Here is a 17,034-nt window from a genome sequence, read left to right on the forward strand (position 1 = left end):
ACTTCAGTTTAATATGTTGTTTTTTTAAGATGTATTTTTAAACCCTTGACTCTTAGCCTTTCTTTGCTTTTTTTCTTAATGAGGCTTTATGTTTTTAGAGCAATTTAAGGTTCACAGCTAATTATAAGAGGAAGGTAGAGATTTCTGTTTCCCCTGAAGCCCTTCTTTTAAAACAAAAAATTAAAGGTAAAAATTTACCTCTAAACACAGATTTAGTTGCAGTCCTCAAATTTTAATATTAGCAGGTTTTTATTTTTTGTCAAGATACTTTCTAATTTTATTGTAATTTCTTTTGAACTAGATGTTACTAAATTTCCAAATGTTTAGTGATTTTTCTGGTTACCTTTTGGTTATGGGTTTTGGGGGGGTTATTTGTTTCATTTTGTTTTTTCTTAAATACATTTAGGTCAAAATATATCCTGTATAATTCCTGGGTCTTGAAGTTTGTTGACATTTGCTTTATAGCATAGTATATATTCTGTTGAGAAGGATGTATTGTGCAGTTATTGGCTGCGGTATTGTGTATTTCTTAATTAGATCAAGTTCATCATGTTTTCATATCTTCTGTATTTTTATTTTTATCTTCTTGGTCTATCAGTTATTGAGACAAGTGGGTTAAAACTCCTGCTTTGATTATGGATTTGTCTATTTCTCCTAGGTTCTTTCAGATTTTGCTTTATACATTTTGGAGCTGTGTTATTAAGTTTATATACATTTAGATTTTAAAAATATTTTAGGGATAAATTGACCAATTCTTCTTTTGAAGTATTTCCTTTGTTTTTAGGAATGTTCCCTAACTTAAAAGTTTCTGTTTAGTGTGGTATAGATAAGATACTCCAGTTTTCTTTGGGTTGGTGTTTTCATTAGGTATTCTTTTCCAACCTGGTTTTATTTTTAAGGCGTACCTTTTAAAATAGCATATAGATGGACTCCAGCCTTGAATTTCAAAATAAGCTCTAACACTGAGAAAAGGTAGACGGGAAGCTACTGATCCATGAGCTATGCTGAACGTAAGAGAAAGGGAAGAAATGCCGTGTTCCCCTAATGATTTCCATTGTGTTGGCTAACAGACTGTAAGCCTAGCACCACCATCCACTCTTCAGTGGAGTTAGCAGTGACTCAGGACTAAGGGCTAACTGAAGGCTACACAGTTCCCAAAGCTGGTGTGGAGCTAAAAAGATTCGAGGCCAGCAAATGGAGAGTGAAAAGAGTGATTAGTGTATCTCAGGGAAAGGACAAGCTTCAAAAAGTTTAATCTTTAAAAAAAATTTTTTTTTCTTTAAATGTTTACTTTTGAGAAAGAGAGAGACTGAGCACAAGCAGGGGAGGGGCAAAGAGAGAGGGAGATACAGAATCCGAAGCAGGCTCCAGGCTCTGAGCTGTTGACTCAGAACCCCACACAGGGCTTGAATGCATGAAGTGTGAGATCAGGACCTGAGCTGAAGTCGGACGCTTAACCAAGTGAGCCACCCAGGCGCCTCCGAAAAGTTTAACCTTAAAGAGAATTTGCATAGATATCTTCATAAATAAGATACACCAGCGTTCTGTAAAGCTCTGATCTAACAGCAGACTGAGTTGGGTGAAGTCAAGAGACGGGTGACAGAGGAGGGACCTGGGAGCCAGAGTTGATGTCTAAACCCCCTGAAACATGCAAGGTGCCTTATCAGCATGTCGCTTACACCTGCAGACTTAATGCTAGCTGTAAGTCAATATCAGGTTTAAAAGTTTACATTTAAGAGCCTTCCATATTTCCCCCTTTGCTTTTATTTATCCTGTAATTGAAGAGTAATGAGTATATGATGGGAATTACATTTTAGTTCTTAATACTTTGAGTTTTATATAGCCTGTTCAAAATTTTACTGCCTCCACAGGCATCTTGTATTAGTCAGCAGCACAATCTATGTGATAGTCATTTCATTGAAAGGTTATTTTTTTTTATCTCATATGTTTCCAGAATAAATAGGTAGAAGAATCTCTCTTACACCCACATCAGTAAACAGCTTACTGACTAAAAACTAAGCATCATTTTTTCCCTCTCTCTAAATCAGAAGAAAATCTTGCCATGTTTTCTTGCCAAGAAGTGAATCTTGCTTTGTTTATTGCACGTAAGCGCTATCTCCTGCAAAATCAGTAATCGTTTAAGGCAATCTGGACGATTTGTACTTATCAGAACTTGGAACAGAATTTTTAAGAGTCTGACTGACAGCAGAATTCAAAGCTTTGAAATCTCTTTGAGGTGCTAGCAGTTTTAATGATCCTGATTTTATTTTTTAATACTGTAAACAAATAATAAAAGTACTGTCTACTAAGTGGCCTTATGATTAAATACACGTTTCACTTTGTGCCTAATAGAAGTCTGAGCGCAAGCAAGAATTCAAATAGGAATGGGGTGAGCCAGAAGTATGGATGACATATTTATTTGCATAAAATAAGAAGAATACATTTTTACTGCTGTTTATAGAAAACATGTTCCTTGGCACAAGCTTCACAAAGGCTGGCAGGAACAGAATCCCATGGAATTAAGTTTAAAGTAAGTTGTGGGTAGATACCTAGGAATTCCTACAGGGCCGTAAGCATTTGGGTAGTTAAATGCCAAACAGACAAAGCAGTCCTCCATTTAATACTGTTTGTGAAAGAAATATGTTAAAATCTGTGAGATTAGGGATACGATATTCATTCTAGAGAAAGACAGGACCTGGGGAAATGCTTTGTTTTCACCACCATCCCAGCGTAAATATGAAGCATGTAGAATAGTCTCGTTTAGGGTCTTTGGGTTTTGTATATTCATTAAAGTTAAATTTGGCTCCTCCGTCCTTCCCCCAAATAGTTTGCTTTCTGGGCTTACACTTCATCTTATGAAACTTCTTTTTTTTTAAACAGTATCTCATAAATCAGCATGTGTTTGTATGTTGTATTAGCAGACATTTTTAGGACCTTTTCACTTATCAGCTCTGCTCTGTGAAGCCAGCAGGCTTTTATTTCCACAGGAGCTGGGAATCTAGGATTGAACACCTCATCGGGGAGACAAGATACGGCCAAACTAGAAAATGCAAATGAAAGGGAAAAGAGAAAATAGGAGTGCATTTAGGTGTAAAGTTCGTGAAGTGTGAATCTTTACATGGGGCGCAGCATCAAGAAGAGACTGTAGCAGCAGTCTGGGAGATACAGTGACTCTGAATTATCTAACTTAGGGCAAATCACTAAACCTCTCTGAGCATCAGCGGGCATCAGCTTCGTTCTTAAAATTTTTTTTAATATTTATTTATTTTTGAGACAGAGAGACAGAGCATGAACAGGGGAGGGGCAGAGAGACAAGGAGATCGGAATCCAAAGCAGGCTCCAGGCTCTGAGCTGTCAGCACAGAGCCAATGCGGGGCTGGAAGTCTTGACCTGAGCCACAGTATGACGCTCAACTGACTAAGGCACCTCTGTGCCCCACATGAGCTTCGTTCTTTGTGCGTGGAGGCGATAATCTCTCCCACTCAGATTGGAAGTGAGGATGGAATTTCGTAAGGCACGTGAAATACTGAAGAGATGGACACACAGCAGGCCTCACGAGATGCTATCCATGACTGGTATTGGGGAGGGGAAGGCAATTTTTCCTGTCCTTGGTTGTGAGCGAGATACGGAGATTTTCTTCAGTATCATGGGTGGGGGGGGGGGGGCGGGATTTGCCATAGGCACTCGCAACCAAGCAATGGCGTTTTTCTCTAGAGTCGTAACTGGGCAGTTTTTCGAACAAGGTAGTTAACATTTTTTATAAGAACTATTTTCTCTTACGGCTTTTGTAAACCACATCAACAACTCATTTAGATGCCCATGTGGTTTAATCAGAAAGAGCGGCTCCCAGGACAGCTTCCTTTCCAAGGAAGAGAGGTACTCCCTAGGCATCCTTCCCGTAGGTGATGGTGACGGGGTCCTGCTTGCTCACCAGGAAGGCCACCCTGGAGTGGACACGGCTGAATTTCCTGGGTTTCACTAGTGCACAAGATCTAGCTTTTGTACTTCCCCTGATGCTGACACCAGTTCATGGTGCATGAAGTAGAAAATGTCAAGGTGGACAAATCTTTGTCCCTGTTGGGTAATCTGGTGTTTGGCTTGGTTGATTCAGCACGGTTTCCTTCATCTTCCAGAAGTGCTTCAGAATTTGGGGCATCAGATCTGAAAGGTCTGCTCTAACCTGGGAGTTTCTGAGAGCAGCACTTCCGGGTCTTCAGTGGGCACCCAAGGAAAGAGAGCGTTGGCACACCTGCAGCGGAGCCCCGTGTTTTGAGCTTACCTCTGCTGCCCAGGTAGACTGCGGGGATGGGTGAGCCACAGCAGGCCCCCACCTCAGGGAGAGCCGGGTGTGGTGTATTGTCCGATCAAGTGATGTTCGTCTGCTCAAAAATTGTAAGCTGGAATCTTTTCATAATTAACATTGCAGATCTTTTTTCTTGACTGCTAACAGTGATAAGCCTAGTGATCACTTAAGACCAGACATAGAAGGGTCTAGAAGGACTCTTCCTCTTGTGCACGAAGGAAGAAGCGTGGCTTCCTAAATAGTATAGAAGTGGGGGATGCATCAGTTAATCCAGTAGCTGTGAGAACTTGGGCAGCCGTAGATATAAAAGGACTGAGGTGCACGGCCCCGCTCTCTCCACTCATGATTGGACTTGCTCCCTCAGCATGCCGTGCCTCTTCACTCTGGCTTTTGCATGGACACCGCAGTAGAGAGTTGGAGAAACAGCGCACAGGTCTCCGTCAGAATGATGCAGTTTGATTCCCTGGGGCTCCTGCCCACAGGTTCACAGGTGTAGAAGGTTCCTCCTTCCTCCACTCTTCTCCTGCCTGCAGGAGGCACCTTTCCCTGCACAGGCACTGCTCCTGGATTTCTCCATAACACAGTAACTTCCCAGGAGAACTTGGGACCGCCACTTAACCTCCGCCACTTTCACAGTCCTGATGTGTAAATGGAAACCACAAGCTGGTTGTTGTGACGATGCTCTGAGTAAATGGACTTGGAATAGCTGTGAGGCGAGAACACATGTCCCCCTCAGGCATGACCCGGCTCATCTCTCCCCTGGAGATGCGCCCGGGGCCCACTGCCCTGGCCGGCACAGTGGGGGAAGGCCCCGGGCAGGCGCCTTCCAAGAGGGCACAGAACAACCTATGTTAACGTGGGCAGGAACCTTGACCTTTGCGGCCTGGTTTCCTCTTGGGCAGTATTTCCAGCAGCTGTGATTACTGCTGCAAGTTATGCGTTGTCATTCTTTCTGTTTGTTAAACCAGCGTGTGAAACTGGGTTGTAAGTTGCAGAACCTTCTAGAAAGTATTCATGCATTCTTTGCTGTATTTCCACAGCCCCCCGTGCCTCCTGCATGGAGTCCTGGGCTTATATCCATCTGAAATCACAAACTTTGGAGTTTACATGCCATGTGAATGTGCCCATTCCCACCATTCAGTGAGCTCCCTGTCCCAGCAGGCAGATGCCAGAATAGGTTGATTGCCTTGGTGTCACCACAAGTTGTACACCATGAGATCATAGGATCCTTTTTTAAGTTGAAGTATAGTTGACCCATTCCATGAGTCTCCCGCATACAACATAGTGATCTACCACTCTCCTTAACGCTGTGTTCATGACGTGTGTGGCCACCGTCTGTCAACACACAGTATAGTTGAGTCACAATACCATTGACCGTCTTCCCTATGCTGTAGCTTTCATCCCCATGACTTAGTTGGCCCATAACTGGAAGCCCGTCTCTCCCGCTCCCCTTCACCCAATTTGCCCATCCCTCAACCCCTCCCCTGGGCAACCATCAGTTCTGCACTTATGGGTCTGTTTCTGCTTTTTGTTTGTTTCGTTTTTAGATTCCGTATATAAATGAAATCTTATGGTATTTGTTTCTGTCTGACTTTAACTCACTCAGCGTTAATACCCTCTGGGTTCATCCAAGTTGTTGCAAATGGCAAGATCTCATTCTTTTTTATTCAGTTATCTATTGATGGACACGGGTTGCTTCCAGATGTTGGCTGTTGTAAATAACGCTGCAGTAACATAGGCATGCACATATCTTCTCAGATTGGTGTTTTCCTTTTCTTTGGGTAAACACCCAGTAGCGGTATTGCTGAATCACGTGGTATTTCTAATTTTTTTTTTTGCAGAACCTGCATACTGTTTTCCATAGTGGCTGTCCCAATTTACATTCCCACCAGTGGTCCATGAGAGCTCCCTTTTTTCCACATCCTCGCCAACTCTTGTTACTTCTTGTCTTACTGATACTCGCCATTCTGTGGTAGAAGATGATCTCTCATTGTAGGTTTTGATTTGCATTTCCCCAATGATGAGTGAGGTCAGCATCTTGTCATGTGTCTGTTGGTTCAGATGATAAAACTTAAAAGACAATTTTAGACTTTGTGTTTCCTTATTTTCAAAACTCTTCATCAGATTTCTTGGGGTGCCTGGGTGGCTCAGTCAGTTAAGCATTGACTTTGGCTCAGGTCATGATCTCGTGGTCCGTGGGTTCGAGCCCCATGTCGGGTTCTGTGCTGACCGCTCAGAGCCTGGAGCCTGCTTCAGAATCTGTGTCTCCCTCTCTCACTGTCCTTCCCCTATTCATGCTCTGTCTCTAAAAAATAAATTTAAAAAAATCTCAGAAATGTGTTGCATTGTATTTCCCTACTTTTGTCTGTTCTTTATTGGGCATGCTGATGAACTCTTGAAATTCCTTAAGTAAGGTCGTTGGAGGAAAAAATTCAAGATAAATTAGGGGCTTAAATAGGTCAGTTTTCCCCCTGAAGGATAAAAAGTTGGCGTTCTGTTGAGGGCAAGCTTATATAGATCATGATGGCTTGATGGTGGAGCCTCCTTCTGTGACTTACGCTTTGCAGTCTTAATCAAGTTGCTTTTCCTCTGCCTGGGCACCAGGGTCTCCATCTGTAAAATGAGATGCTACTAGTATTTAGTAGGGCCATTCTGAGGATTAAATGAGTTCATATGCACAAAGTACCTAATGGACCACACCATACACAGAGAGCACTCAGTGAATGTTAGCTGTGGATAGAAACCCAGGAACGCGGAGTCCTCGTTTTCAAAGGCAAACACTTAAATTCCTCCCTCCTTCTCTGACCACTGAATTTGTAATTAACCTCTTCTTTATCCCTACGTGTATAGTTGAACCTTCTGGATTTCTCATCTACGATTCCTGCTTGCTCATTTCCCTAGTCACATCCACTGACTGGACTCATGATAGTTTGGGATTCAAGTCCTGCTCTAAGTCTCAAACTTTCTCATCTCTTAAATAAGGAAGATTATAAGGGCTACCAAGTATATCAGAAGAACAGATACCTAGAAAGTTCTTACTGTCTTCAGCACATCATGAGGTTGGCAGTAAGTGTCATCAGAACCACTTGTAAAATTCTGTTGTCCCGTCAGATAGGAAACCATGCCCTGCCGTTCCAACAGGTCTTTGGAAGAAAGGAGTCGAATCCTAACAAAACAACCTTTTAAAGTCTGTGTCAGAGGAGTGTTCTTGATGCTAAGGCCTTTTTATCTCTTCTCCCTATTTCAGACGTTTCTACAAGTCTGTGGTGTGGTGGGCGTGGCAGTGGCAGTGATTCCTTGGATTGCAATACCTCTGATTCCCCTCGCCATCATTTTCTTCGTTCTTCGGCGATACTTCTTAGAAACCTCGAGGGATGTCAAACGCCTGGAATCTACAAGTGAGTCAGAGGCTCTCAGTCTGCCATGGCATTGTAGGCCCACTGCCATTTATGACATCATTAGGGAGACCCCTGAAATGATGCAAACTCTGTCTTCCAGAATTTTCCCCAAGTTCACATTAAGTAATCGAATATTGTGGCCACCGTGAGTCAGAGTGGCCCTTAGGGCACATGGAGCTGGTGGACTTCCCGGTCCAGCTTTGCAGGGCAGCACAAGGAAGGGACAGAGGATATATGTGTAGTAACACTCCACTGGAATGTGAGCACCGTGAGGACAGGGACCGTTTCTGTCTTATTCATGACATGCTTCGTAACATAGAGCAGGCACTCAGGAAACATCTTTTTGGGAAATATTTCATGTTGGAAATCTTTTAGAAATACAGAAGGAAAGTAGTGGGATTTTGCTTTCCCCGAAAATTTTGGAAATGACAAAGAAAGGCAATGGTTAGGGAAAAGAGCAGAGGTGTCAGGAAATACACTCGTCTGTCAGAAGTGATACATTGGAAAACTAGATTACAGGGCACCTGGGTGGCTCACTCGGTTAAGCGCCCAGCTTCAGCTCAGGTCACGGTCTAGCAGTTCGTGGGTTCGATCCCTGTGTTGGGCTTTGTGCTGACAGCTCAGAGCTTGGAGCCTGCTTCGGATGCTGTGCCTCCCTCTCTCTCTGCCCCTCCCCTGCTCATGCTCTGTTTCTGTCTCTCAAAAATGAATAAATGTTAAAAAATACGAACTAAAAAAAAAATAGATTACTATCACATACCAAAAAATGGCAAATAAGGTACAATTGGTAAATGTTTTAAAAGGATAAGCACTGCTGTGTTCAGTTTTACTCCTGATTATCCCCATTGTTTGCTGTCATGCACACTGTTTGGCGCTCCCCCCGCCCTCCCAGGCTTTTCCTATAAATGGATCCTGGATGTAATTCCCTTGGGAGGACCCAGGCGAGGGTTCTGTTCAGTATGCATTTAGTTTGTTTTCCATTCAGCGTCCTGGTTTCGGAATAATGGGAAAACATGGGTAATCACAGGAGATGAAGTAATTCAAGAGCTTATCACATTAATGCACAAATGTATGTATGTCACATTAGTAAAACAAATCATAAGGAGAGTAGATTGTTATATTTAAAAAAAAAGAACAAAAGAATAAAGATGATAGCCAAAACATAAAGACGGAAGATATTTGTATCAGAAACCCCAACCCTATGGATAGTTTTGCAAATTAATACCAGCTTAGCTTCCTGCAAGCCAGGCTAAGAAGAGAAACCTATTGGGTATCACGGTTGTCCAGAAAAATACAAAAATACTAATCCATAGGGACACAAGAGTTATTTTTGTTATGGCATCTGTGTTTCTTTTCATTTTACTTTACTTTTTAAAATTTATGTTAGAGACAAAGCGCAAGTGGAGGAGGGGCAGAGAGAGAGGGAAACAGAATCCAAAGCAGGCTCCAGGCTCTGAGCTGTCAGCACAGAGTCCGAAGCGGGGCTTGAACCCATGAGCTGTGAGATCATGACCTGAGCCGAAGTCGGATGCTTAACTGACTGAGCCACCCAGACGCCTCATGTGTTTCTTTTTTAATAATAGATTTTTGAGAGTTATTTGTCATAAGCATTTGCATAAAGGATAATGGGCATTGGTTCCATAAAAGCGATAGAGAAACTTTTTGGTCACCAGAGAGCCAGCTGACCTGTGAGGTGCGGCTCTTGTGTGAGGCATTGTACTGGGGAGGCGGGCAGCCGGAGTCCCAGCCTGGGCCATCCTGTCGCCGCCACAGGCTACCGGGGCCTGGAGAAGGTGGAGGAATAAGGGATGGACTCCTTTTGTGGAGACCACAAGGCTCTGCACACTTTCTGAGTGGAGGCTGCTCATGAGATGGAGTCTGTCGTCTTCAGTCTTGTTGCAGAGAAGGTCTCTGGTTTATTCAAATGAGGTCTCTGCAGGAAGATGGAGATCTTTGCCCGGGACAAGGGCCGCTTCCCATCTATGCGGAAGTGGAGGGGAAGGGGACCTCCTGAGGCCTTTTTCAAGAAACAAGACCGGGTTTTCCCAGTGATTAATCCAGAGACTTTGAGAACTTCGGCATGACCCTAGGATGTTTGGGAATATTGTGGAACATTCCTGCACACCCGTAGGCTGTGACCACAGGTACTCCTTCGTCCTCACTCCCAGATAACCAAGTGTGGTGGCCCGTTGAGTAGAACTCTTTGTTGTCATCTGTCTGGCTTCGGGTCTGTGCCCTAAATAGCAATTCTCTTGGTTTCTCTGAGCAGTAAGTGACATTGTTTCCTGAGGCCATCGCTGGAGCCACCAGCGAAAAGGAGGACAGAAGGAGGAGCGCTGACTGCTCTGGCTGCCAGGCATAAGTCTGCTTCATCCCTGTGCTTTGAACGGACTATGAAGGTCCTGAGGATTATTTTCAGGTCCTACTGCCTAGCTGCCTCTGAGACCTCAGGCCCATGTTTAAACCACCTGACAAATATGCTATTGATTATAATGATTTTCCATTTTTGCAAAAGTGAGCAAGGTAGCATTGTTCAGGCATAGAGAAGCTTATAAAATCAGGATACGCGCGATCATTTGGTAATGCCTGAGTTATGCTGCCTCCTCCAAATCCCGAGTGTAAGGGTACTGTGATCAATTAGCCATGTCTGCCATCGGCATCACTGGGGAGAGTTAAATAAGTCCCTGTGTTTCGGACCATTGACTGACTCTCAGATCTGCTGTTAAGTTCTCATGCTGGATTTCCAGGGATGCTGTTCAACTGAAGGTGCTTAATAAGCTGGACAATAATGGATAAAACTATTGGATATTCACTAAGTTTGATTTTAGATTTCTTTTTTTAATGTTTATTTCTGAGAAAGAGAGGGAGAGAGAGAATCCCAAGTAGGCTCCACACTTGTCAGCACAGAGCCTGATATGCGGCTTGAACTCATGAACTCTGAGTCATGACCTGAGCAGAAATCAAGCTCTGGACAGTTAACTGTCTTAGCTGCCCAGGCACCCTGATTTTGGGGTTTTCTAATCGTAAACTACAAAGTCTGGAGAAAAATGCATTTAGCCACACATTGGAATCTTTAACTTGATTATTTTCCACCTGAGACACTGTGGCAGTGATTAAAAGCACAGCCTTGGGAATAAGAGTTGTGTCCGGCCCCCCAGTTCTACCACGAGGACTAACGGACTTCATCTTGGCCAGTGTTCTTAATCCCCCTGCCTGGTTTTCCCTGTAAGATACAGTCACACCTGCCCTGTGGGACTCTCGCAAGGATCTTGTGAGTGGATGCCTGTAAAGTGCGTCCCAGCCCCTTGGAAAGGTGCGAGAGCCTTGAACGTGAGGGCGTTAAGAACAGAACCAGCAGGCCTCACGTGATGTCAATCATAACCTGTAGCATGGCCGTCAGGTCCTTGAGGCAGCTCCCGCCTTCTCCCCCTTGGGGAGGGGTGTGTCCTAAGAGTCCTCAGGGTCATGGGACACACAGCCATCAGTCTTGTGTCAGTTTTGTGAAACGTAGGGTTACATTTGTCTGTGACTGCTGCCTCATGCCATGGGTGCTGCAGAGATCTGTCTACTTCAGGGTGGCCAGCTCGATCGTTGTGGGGGATAATCCGTAACCTTGGGCAAGTGAACCTACCAGAGCCTTGGCACTGTCTCCCCCTGTGCCAGTGAATTTTCTTTGCAGAGCCTCCAGCTCGCTCATCCGGGCATCCCGCTCCATCGGGAGTAGGGTGTGAGAGAGACAGGACAGCTCTACTCAGGGGCAGATTCCTGCTGTAGCCCCGGAGCTCCTTGGCCTGAGGTCAGGTCGGTGGTGGGGTTTGGGCTTGCTGGGTTTCAAAGCTGGCTCGACCCTGGATTTCCGAAGGCAACCCGGCCCTGAAACCCTGCCAGAGAGAATCACCTGCACCCTTGATCCCCTGACGAGGGAAGCGGGTGAGCGCACCCCACTGAAGCGCCTTCTCCCAGGATTGTCCCGGAGAGAGCAGCCACGCCTCTTCCCGTCTAACAAACACTGTCTGTGGTAGAACTGTTCGTGTCACACCGTTTGCTCAAGAAATAAGAATATGGTTCTAGTGAGTTCTCTGTGCTTTCTGGAGCTGGACTCTAAGTACTTTCTGGATAGAAACTCCAGAACCCTGCTGAGTTGTCCTGGAAGCACCCTGTTTCCACCTTGACCATGTCTTGGGGAAAGACTGGGATGTGCTGAGAAGTGCATGGAAGGCCCGTTCAGAGCTTGCAGCCTTTCTTACTCGGGGCATGAATTCGGTCCCCTTATGTTCATATTACTGCCTTCAAAGTAGAAATGTAGAGGAAGTTAAAGTGAAGAAAGGCTAAAGATGACCCCGTATGAAGGGAGAGAGCCGGCTGGATGCAAGGTCACAGACACACAACCGGCGGTCAGAACCACCACCGAATTGCTTTAGGCTCTTTGCCGGAAGTAGAAATGGGGGGAAATGTTAGGTCACCCCTAGGTTCAGAGAAGGTCTTTTTCCTTGAAGCAGCATCACAGGCAAGGGCCCCTGACGGTTAGTGTCCTCGGTCTGGTATCTCAGGAAAGAGGTCCATGGAGGAGCAGATGCCCAGCGGGCCCACGGCCCAGGGCGTCCGGCTTCTCTGAGCCCCACTCTTGGCGGGGAAGCCTGCCTCTTCCTCGCCTGGGGAGCCGTGGACACTAAGCTCTGTGAGGAGGTCCTGTGTGCGCACGTCTGGAGCGGGCACACCCACCGGGCCCCCGTCCACGCAGGGCCCGCGTGCGCAAAGGCACTGACTGGACTCACACACAGACAGGCGTTCCGATGCCAGGCTAAGGGGTCGAGCTCTACAGTGAGTTGGAGTTTCTCTCCAAATTGTGTCTCTCCATGGTTTTATACAACTTCTGCAGTCCCTCTGGAGATCTGTGATCTGCCCCTCCCCTGAGCACTCAGCTGTTTCACCAAGTCTTCCCTAGGAAACGCACAGGGGGTAGAGTGAGAAGTATTAACCTGCCAATACAGCGCGGATTGTTTCTCATCCTGGACAGAGGTCCCTGGCCCCGACAGCAGCTGGTCATGGCCTCACTTACGGTGGGGACGTGAGCCTAAGGGACCCTCCCTGCCCGGCAGCCTTCGGTGCACCTGTTCCCTGGAGTGTGCACCCAGCGCCTGGTGCTCACACACTGTGTGCTCTCGGAGGAGACAGCAGGGAAATGGATGGCTGGGCCTGTGACCTCAGGCCCCAACCCAACAAGAAGTTACTCGAAAGAGAATGGCCGCTAAGGCCATGGTCAGATTCTGAAAGAGTCGTGTCAGCGTCACCCAGTGACCTCCACAGGCCAGGTGTCCCGCAGGGCACTTGCCCCCAGCCCAGGTCAAAGCTATTCAAAGACCCTGTGGCTGCGCAGGCCCTGTAGGCACAAAGGCATAGAGTACCCAGGCTCTCCGTCACCCAGAAAGAGACTCTTTGACGCAGGAGCAGACTGGCCGTCCATTGCACTTCTCACAGCGTCAGGGACATACCGACTTGATCCTGACCCTTCACAGTTGCAGGCGGAGATGGGCACACAGAGAGCAAACCATAATTCGATGTGGTGAGAACCGTAGCAGAATTCAATTTAAGAACGTTAGTGACTCAAACATTCCTGAACAGAATTTCTTCGCAGAGGGCTGTCAGGGAAGAGTTCTGGAGGAAGGCCACGTTTGAGGAGGACCATGGATAAATGAGGTAGCAAAGGAAGAATTTAGTTATTTACGTCTAGCAGTGATGTGAATTTGGTCAAAGACAGGTTCGAAGAGAAACTTGCATTTTCAGGTCGTTAAAGGGATGTGTGGTGTGACCGGGAGCTCGAGGGCTGACGCGTCTCTTCCTCTCCAGGAAGGGCACCGTCCCTTCTCCCCCGGGCAGCGCTGGGTGTGCCATTCAGTGGGACGTCCGGCCACACAGCACGGGAGACAGGTGCGTTCCTCCATCCGGCCTCACCGACGTTCTGTCTGTCTCTGCTTCTGCAGCACGGAGTCCGGTGTTTTCCCACTTATCGTCCTCTCTCCAGGGGCTTTGGACCATCCGGGCATACAAAACTGAAGAGAGGTTCCAGGAGCTGTTTGACGCACACCAGGATTTGCATTCAGGTCTGTACCTTTTCTGGAAATGGTTTCAAAGACTGGGATATGCTCCCTCCTTGGCTTTGCTGGGCGGCATCTCTCTCTCTGTCTTGCCGCCTGCCAGCATGTCTTTGTCCCCTCCCCTCAGCCACGACTCCTCTCGGAATCCTGTGTGTTCCCACTTCCCCTGCCACACCTGCTTACCCCGCCCGCCCTCCAGTGGCTTGCATTGTCCTTGGACAGTGGACTTCTTTTTCTGTAAGGGCGCAGACAGTAACTCTTTCAGGCTTTGTGTGCCGTATTATCTGTTGCAGCTATTCAACGTTATTCTTGTAACAGGAACTCACAGGCAAACATGGTACATCAGCAAATGGCCTTGGCTGTGTTCAAATAAAACTTTATTTACAAGAACAAGTGGTGGGCCGTTTTTGGTCTACAGGCTATAGTTTGCCAACTCCTTTTTTCCAGAGCATTCAGTGTGGCAGAGTTGCTGAGGAAATCAGTTTCTTGATGGTCAGATTTGCTACCCACTTGATGTGTATTTTTCTTTGTACCAGTGAGGTTTTTTGCTGTGTAGAAATTTCAGAATTTCCTCCAAGTTTATAAAATCATGGCCCCCCTTTCCAATCTTTATTGTATTTTGGAAGCTATATGTAGATACTTTTAGCAAGATGATCCTTGAGATACTGGCTCCTAAGGAGTAAATACTGAGTGCAGGGCCCTGTAGTAAGTATGGAAAGTACTGGAAAAAAAGTGGGGACCGTGCTCTCTGTTATCAGAGAGGAACAGGAAGGCACATGAGAGGATAAGCTTCAGGTTGAGGCATGGCACTGTAAGAAATGTAGAAATGAGCCCATTTTCCTGAGTTTTTAATTATCCCATTTCTATTTATAACCTCTGAGTTGGATTTTCCTTTTTCTTTCTCTTAAAGTTTATTTCTTTATAGAGTGAACAAGTGTGAGTGGGGTAGGGACAGAGAGAGAGGGAGAGAGAATCCCAAGCAGGCTCCACGTTGTCAGCACAGACCCTGCTGTGGGGCTCAGTCCCACAAACCGGGAGATCAAGAGTTGGATGCCTAACCGCCTGAGCCACCCAGGCGCCCTTGGGTTGGATTTTTAAGTGCATGCTTCCCATGAAGCCACTGTCTCAATTCCTGCCTGTACCATCAGAACTTGGCTTTTTGGAACCTTCGGTTCTTCAGGTGTGCAGCTTTGCTCTCTGCGTTGCATAGAACTCTTCGTGTAGCTCAACCAAGCAAAATGCTCCCCTGCACCCAAAGTAATAAATGTGGTTTTTCGACGTACTCATTCTGCTTCGTATGCTTCCCCATCCCAGAGGCATGGTTCTTGTTTCTGACTACGTCCCGATGGTTCGCCGTGCGTCTGGATGCCATCTGCGCCATCTTTGTCATCGTTGTTGCCTTTGGGTCCCTGATTCTGGCAAAAAGTAAGTGCAGATGTGAATAACTATTTGTGGTATGATTACAATTTATAGCTGCGTTTACAGTTATTAAATTAAACTCTTACCACCTTGTCCAGAACCACATACTGTCTTGTTCTAATGGATTGCGTTGAAGCATCCCCAGCACGTCAGGCCGGGTGTGATTCTGCCGTGTGGTCTGTGAAGCGTGCTCCTTTGGATCCTGCGCTTTCCTTTCATCTCTGCGTAGGTTGAGGACCATGCGAGTGGAGAGCTAACTTTCTGTACATTCCCGGGGTGGTGTCTGGAGAATAAAGAGAGAACCACGTTTTCCGTTCAGCGTTTTGTCCAGCCGAGGGCTTTAGGTTGTAACTTGAGGGCTCCTCGGTCTCTTGGGCGTCCAGGCCTGGTCCACTGGGTCGAGAAAGCTGTCAGCGGGAGAGCGCGCACTCCTCCCCGCGAGGGTCGTACAGCCTGAGCGGTGTGGGTGTGCAGGGGATGAATCCGCCGCCCCTAACCATTCCATTTTGACACCACTGAGTCACAGTATTATTGATGGAGCAGTGAGAGGAGTATTTAGACTTCAAAGCACTGGCTTTTAGAACCCATTGCCTTGTTTTTAGTGGTTTCTAACTGCGGTTGCATTGGACGGAGAAAGTGAAGTTATGTAATGGTTCTTGAAACCGTAATGCCAGACATCTGACTAATGGTATTGTTTGTCAATGCAGTAGTGTCAAGTATTGTCAATCCTGTGAGGATTAATGAACTCATTTAGTAGTCTTTCTGAATTTACAGTGTTTTTTTCCCATTGTCTTATGGTCTCAGTCATCAGATAGTGGAAGTATGACTATTGTGATCATCATCTTGTCATCACGTGTCAAGTATTTACATGTTGCAAAGGAACCGTCCTGGTAAAGTGAGAGGAGGACCTGTGCTCGGGATTAAGAACAGGACTGATTTGATTCTCCTTCTCCCTCCTGTTTTAGCTTTAGATGCCGGGCAGGTCGGCCTGGCATTGTCCTATGCGCTGACACTCATGGGCATGTTCCAGTGGAGCGTCAGGCAGAGCGCCGAGGTGGAGAATATGGTAATGTTTATCTTAACGCTCTTCGCCCTTTCAAGTCTCCCTGCCATTAAAGGCCACAAAAGTGCTTCTTATGTAAAATATTAAAAACTGTTATTTTTATATCGGAGCTAACCAAGTTTTTTAGATCCTTCTTCCATCTGTTTAAAGTTAGTGTAAAATAAAATGTACACATCTTTTTCTCAGTCTTCTGTATGCTATGTCAGCGGGTTTTAGATTCACCGCAAGCTGTCTTCAAATGCATAAATGTCTCTCTCTGCAGGAGGGAGGTTCTGAAGTCCTGGAGAGGATATAAGCTAATTTCTTAGAGGCCTGCTTATTTTTGTTTCTTAATGGGTGATTCCTCATTCCCAATAAAAGAAGAATTCAGTATTTTGAGGTGGTTCATGTAATTAATAGGTATCTCTCCGTGGGTGCCTATGCTCCTCCCACCTCATTTTAGCATTGATTCGGGCATGTCGTTGAGCACCTAAATTTGCTGGTGTCCCTTCCTTCTGGTGGGGTGAGCTCCTTCTCAGAATGGGCTAGGCAAAGGTGTCAAGATAACTTTTCACAAGGTCTTAGTAAGTAAGTTATCTCCTCTTTGGAAGAGTTGCACCTTCTCCTGAAGGGAAAAACAATGAAAGAGAAATCTTTCCAAAGTGCTCTTCTAATTGAGTAGAAAGTGACTAATCATAAAAATGAGATTTTTAAAAAAATTTTATTAAGTTTGAGAGAGAAAGAGAGCATGAAGGGCAGAGAGAGAGGGAGAGAGAG

General features: G+C 45.8%; 1 protein-coding gene across 1 annotated transcript in view; it reads left to right on the forward strand.

The window, feature by feature from the left end:
* The window catches only part of ABCC4 (ATP binding cassette subfamily C member 4), a 204,316-nt gene that overhangs the window by 137,226 nt on the left and 50,056 nt on the right, over positions 1 to 17,034 (forward strand). The window contains exons 21-24 of the mRNA XM_029938444.1: positions 7,551 to 7,701; positions 13,683 to 13,802; positions 15,111 to 15,221; positions 16,181 to 16,281. Of these exons, the coding sequence (XP_029794304.1) occupies positions 7,551 to 7,701; positions 13,683 to 13,802; positions 15,111 to 15,221; positions 16,181 to 16,281 (483 nt within the window). The remainder of the gene's footprint in view (positions 1 to 7,550; positions 7,702 to 13,682; positions 13,803 to 15,110; positions 15,222 to 16,180; positions 16,282 to 17,034) is intronic.

The sequence above is a fragment of the Suricata suricatta genome, chromosome 4 (assembly GCF_006229205.1).
Source record: "Suricata suricatta isolate VVHF042 chromosome 4, meerkat_22Aug2017_6uvM2_HiC, whole genome shotgun sequence".
Classification (NCBI taxonomy): Eukaryota; Metazoa; Chordata; class Mammalia; order Carnivora; family Herpestidae; genus Suricata; species Suricata suricatta.